At 39.4% G+C, this 6000-nt stretch overlaps 1 protein-coding gene across 1 annotated transcript in view; it reads left to right on the forward strand.

The window, feature by feature from the left end:
- Positions 1–5269, forward strand: part of LOC144472747 (uncharacterized) — a 110166-nt gene extending 104897 nt beyond the window's left edge. The window contains exon 4 of the mRNA XM_078186077.1: positions 1163–5269. Within this exon, the coding sequence (XP_078042203.1) occupies positions 1163–3095 (1933 nt within the window). The 3' untranslated portion in view covers positions 3096–5269. The remainder of the gene's footprint in view (positions 1–1162) is intronic.
- Positions 5270–6000: the final 731 nt, after the last annotated feature.

The raw sequence follows: 6000 nt of genomic DNA on the forward strand, positions 1-6000 counted from the left end.
AACTTAACTCCAGATATAACATTTAATTACTTCATTAACAATTAATAAAAATTCTATAATTGAAACATGAACATTTATATCATGTAACTTACATAGGTTACATAAAGTGACCTGAATATTATTTCATGGGGTGGTATAGATCGGATATATGTGTGTAAAGGTAAAATTTATATTCTCATATTGAAATATACTATTATATTGTATATTTTTAAATGCATTTTGCAATACTGTACGAACAAAGTGTTTTAAAACACTTATATTTAGAATACATTAATTACCTTCTTAGTTAATAATTTTTAAAAATGGTATATTGAAGAACATTAGTGGAAAAACCGAAACATTAACGAAAAAATTTTTTGTTAATTTTTGTTAATTAAAGAACCAGTATAAAAATAAAGCACATATTAGGAGCATTAGGACCATTAAGAGCATAATTTAACAAGAGGGATTATTTACGGTTGAACTATTTATCAATAAAACTTATAATTATTTATTGACTGCGATGCTAATGTGGTTATACTTTTCATTTTGTCCGTAAAACAGACATTTGTAAAAGTAAACACAATTTTTGTTTAAATGTTTTAATAAAGTCTATGAAAAGATATTTTTAAAATGTATGTAATATATGAAATATTATTTTTAAATTGCCTGGCTCTTGATTGATACTGTTTATAACGTTAATAACGTATATAATATAATTCACATAATTTTATGCAATAGGCAGTTTTCAAAAATTTTTACCTTTTTGTGGTAGCAACTGCATATAAAAAAATTATATATGTATACCCAGAAAGTTTGATTTTTATTTCAAAGATTTGATACGAAGTAATTAGGGTTATTAATATATTAATATTATTAATACATATACGATTATGTGGTGATATTAATATATAATATAGTAATTATTATATTGTAAGGAATTACTAAGTAGTTCCGGAGTTACTATACCAAAATATCTGCCTGTTTTTTTTTAAACACAAAGTATAAGACTCAACAGTTTACACTTTATAAATAAGCACGAACTGACCCTTCCAATGAGACTCCATTCTTCGTTCTTCATTCTTCAACGAAAGTTCTGTACATCAATCTCAGAAATCCATCAATTTCTTCCCTCTTACTCAGTCACATTTAATAACGAACGCGTCTTATGCCTCTGTTCCAGTCGTGGTCGCAGGAAGTCCCGCTGGAAGCTGAAGTTCCACCACCAAGCACTGCCTCCCGAGTACCTCGACCACTACGAGGCTTCTCTTGCTCAAGAAGCTTTAAACGCGTCGCCAACGCACATAGCAGAGCCAACAGTCCCCAGCCCAGCACCGACAAGCTCAACCTCGACGCCGAGTCCGATCGCAGACGTCCACGGATGGCTGCAGCGCATCGCAGCGATGCAGCAGGAGCTCTGCCCCCAGCTTCCGCCCCCGCGCTGCCCCACTTTGGGTTCCAGCCAACCAGGAGGCTCGAGGCGGTCGGTGATCACGTCGACCACCTCCCACTCACTGAATGCAGCGCACCACGCCCACAGCCCACACTCCCAGGCGTCCAGTCGACCGCCAATGAAGTATTCGGATCTCCCCTACATGGGCGAGATCACTCTGGACAACAGCAAGCCGCGAAGAGGTCGCAAGCCGAAGAAAGCGGACATTTGTCATCTGATTTACAAGAACTATGGCACGATCTTGCCCGGCACGCCTGGCCACGAAGAGAAGAGGCTGTCGCCCAGAGAGAAGCTCGACTGCCGCGAGAGAGTGTCGCCACAGATCCCTTTCCAGCGAACAGACGTACAAAACAGGATCAGCAGTCTGCTAGAGAAAAGACTCACGCAAGAATCCCGCCGTAGTTTCGGTCTGATAGACAAGGAGCAAGACGAGCCGCTGAATCTGTGCATCAGAGACCTGAACCAGCTGAAAATCAGGCTGCTTAGAAAGCACGGCAACGTGTACGAATCCGGTCAGGTAAAGAGCGAGACTTCCAGCGACGGGGAGGAGGTCGAATGCATAGGCTCCTCCTTCCTAGAGCCGGGCTACCGCCCACTGGACGCAATCTGCCGTGGAGGGGCCACCGTGAACCACAACAACAACATAATCGATCCCATGCTCGGCACCAATCCTGGATTCGTTTATTGGCCTAATGCTGGCGTGTTCATTCATCCCATGGCACTGCAGTCGCAACTATTGTACTACCAGAAGATGGCCCAGAACGACAAATGCTACCCCAGAATGGCGGAGCAGTCCGGAAAGGAGCAGAAGATCATCCCGAAGTCGCTGTATTCGATGATGGAGACTAAGAGCCCGCCTCTGTCCACGCCCGTGACCACGCCTCTAGCCACGCCTCCTGCCCAGACCATGCCACAGGCCGTCCAAGCCCCGCCTCCGGTGTCTCCAAGGCCAAAGAGGAACGTGGTAGGTCAGAACCAGGGCCAGCCGACGAAGCGGAAGCGTTCAGCGATCTTCATCCCGCCCATGCCTACAGAGAACAATAACAACCCTGCGACAGAGGTCAGCATCTGCAAGTTCAAATTCACAGGCGGAGCTAAACCCAGTCTCCAAGAAAAGAAGAGCCTTTCGGTTGACTCCGGAGGCAACTTCAGGTACTACAGTGGGACGGGCGACAAAAGTATGAGGGGTTACGAATTCTTCCCGCGGGAGGCGTTGCAGCAATCTGCTGGCCAGTCCGGCTCTTCAACCGGGGCGTTCCTGAACGCTGCGGGGGAGAGGATACAGCCAGCTCCTTGCCAGAGGACCGCCCAGGAGGAGGGTCGCAGGAAGAGGAAAACCAGAAAGTCTCTACAGAGGGAGAAGCTCGAGCAGACGTTCAAGGAGAAGGGTTTCTTGATACAGACCCAGCAGTTGGAGTCTGCAGAGGGCGCCACTTACTGCAAGTTCCGGCAGCTCAGGAAGTTCACTAGGTATCTGTTCAGGAGCTGGAAGGACTATCTGCCCGGCAATGTGAGGGAGTTGACGGGAGTGACGGATAACGAGATGGCTGACGCAGAGACGGAGGGGGATCCTAGCGTGCTCGCGTCGCCTCTCGCCCATCCGAATATGGTTGACGTGGCGTCTGGGTTTGTCGAGGACCATCGCGCACTGCCGTTGACGTGAGACTGGCGCGTCGTCGTCTTTGGGAGAGTTTGTGTTTGTTTATGAGTGCTGGTTGCGAGTTGAGAGGAGGTGTTGACGAGCTGTGGAGTGGAAGAGTTGGACGTTGGCACGTTTAATGTAAGGAGGGACTATCGCGTTGGAGGATTCAAGTGGTAGCACTGTCTCGGAAGATGGTCCTTATAGATTTTGGTGGGGGTTTCGTGCGTTTAATAGATTTCGTGGAGGAGTTGCTAGAATGATTTGGTAAGTGCGGCAAGGTTTTTGAAGATTGACGGAGACTTGTATTGTGATTTTCAAGTGAAACGGGAACAAACGGTTGTGAAGTTTTTTTAAGTAATATTTGGAGATTTTATTTAAAATTTCTAGACTGTTTTCATTGCAAAATTTAAATACGAAAATATGGAAAAGGAACTGTCAACAATTTGTAAGCAGACTTTTGTGTTAATTAACTCGTGACATTGCAGTTTTGAGTAGTTTTGGAATTCTCTATGACACTATTTCAAAATTTTCTTTCAATGTTCGAATATCTGAATATACGTCTCGAATTAATAACAGTTATTTTTGCAATACGAAAATTTCATGAACGAAGAAAATCTTAGCGATCCTATTTCGGTGTAAGAGAAACTCAATAAATATTTTTTAAATAATGATTTCGAAATAAATTATTGCAATATATAAAGATAACAAGTGTTCAGCTTCATCGACACTTGATAACTTCACCCTTTTTTGTTTCTTACACGTTCAATATCAATTTGCACTTTTCAAAATAATTTAATACCTATCTTTTAAATAATGTTATCCTTCTTAACAAACTTAGTCACAACACATTTTTTCAGGATATAATCTTCACTTGAATTTGGTCGGCTCCTATTATTTACCCCTTAGTAAAGGGTGGGATATCATAAATCTACTAAATTGTTATAGCACAATAATTTGTTAGAATGAAATCTAAGATTTTTTTAAAGATTATATAAACTCCTTGTAGGTTTCAAGTCTTTGAAATGTGCACTGGAACGATTAGGGGTACTTAACCCGTGTCAAGGTTGACTAATAACCAGAGCAGTATTCAACCACCCAAATATGTGATAAATTAAGTGTCTAACAAGTTTGATAATGATCCTTCAACTAACTTTAACCGATTTTTCGTATTTCTTTTTATCAACTTTGCGAGGCGATTTCTTCCCCTAAATTTGAAGTTGAGTCGATATAAAAAAAAGTACATATCGTTTTTGAACCTTTGTAAAATATTTAAAAACTAAAGCAGTAGGAACCCTAAGAAAACACCTAAAAGCTGTTTATATTTCGTGTCAGTTCTCATTGAACGCAGCAATTTTTGAACTGCAACTCTAAATTATTCAAAGAAAAAGTGCAACTAAGGGAGAATTGCAATGTCACGAAAATTAATATCTTTATCATCAAAACTGTTGGAATTTTCGGTCAAATTGTTGCTATTTGAACTGTTATAATTTCGAGGAAACGGATCATACTATAAATATTGTATATATATTATACAATATTATACAATATAAATCCGAACTTATTTGATAGCTTGAAGCATCTCATTAGCACTTCATCGACATGTTCTTTCTACCATATTTTTAAAATTCATAGCAAACACATGACAGAAGATATATATTCCTTCAAAGATATTACAAATTGAAACGTTTGAATTTTTTCAATCATTCAAAAATTTTGATCTCCCATAAATCGGCCGCGGATTTGAGAATTGAAGCATCTCCTTTACAATAACCCCTTGAAATTTTGATTACGATTCTTTCTACTCGTCTCATGAAGAACACGTTCGGTTCACGTAAACTTCATGTTACTGTAAAATAGGCAATACGCCTCCTATTCGAAGCTCAATAGAGTGATTAAAAACATTGTTCATCCAAGTTTAACACATATTCGTCCGCATGACGAAAATTCGTCATTTGTATATTATAGAAAATAATTGATTCTTCTTCTTTGAGTTCTAAATAAAATAAATTCTAACTTTTACCGAACTGAGATAATTTTAGCCAAAGATAGTGTAATTATAACCATCACTGAAAAGTATCTGATTTTTAACACGTTACGTTATATTTACATACATCATATAATTTTTACGGATAGTGTCAAAAATCTCGGCATTTTGTGAATGGCGGCGCAAAGAATTATCGGACGAATCTGTGTTAATGTTTGGATCTTAAAATTTACGTTAGCATGTTGAGCGCCGTGCCAGTCGAATATGAGTGACACTAATTTCTGGCCAATTTTGAGAATTCATTTTTATTGCAATATATTTGAACAAACTGTATTTGACTGAAATGTTTCGAATGCGAAAGAGTTCTAATGCCCTTAAGATAAATGTTGACTTTCTGGTAACACTTTAATTAATTAATTAAAGTTGGCGCTGAACGTGTTAAGATCGGCCCGGAAAACAAATTGTCCAGTATATTTACAAGCATGCCAATTCGTAACATTTTTCCGAAATGTCTCCAGTTTTCCACCCTGTTACATGATGCACACACATGTTACAGGAAAGTGAACCACAAATAGAAGCTGCAAGCTTTAAAATGAGTCAAGGAGTCGAATTATAACAATTTGAGTATAGACAACTTTTCAACAATCAGAGATACAGTATACTTTTTACACTACGAAGTTTCAAATGTGGCAATTGTGTAACTAAATTCTTATTTAACATAAACGAAAATACATTTGACTATAATATATGAAAAAAATAGAAGTGACTAAAGAAAAACTCTCCGATAACAGTCTCGCACGTTCTCTCTCATTATGTAATACTCACATAATTTCGCTCTCTATGTATTCCGCGCGCATTCCCATACTACGTCACGCTTGTACAATGAAAACAATTCTCGCAACAAACACCGACAATTTTCCATCTAATATTCACTTTGTCCTG

This window comes from Augochlora pura, chromosome 7, assembly GCF_028453695.1.
Source record: "Augochlora pura isolate Apur16 chromosome 7, APUR_v2.2.1, whole genome shotgun sequence".
NCBI classification, from domain to species: Eukaryota; Metazoa; Arthropoda; class Insecta; order Hymenoptera; family Halictidae; genus Augochlora; species Augochlora pura.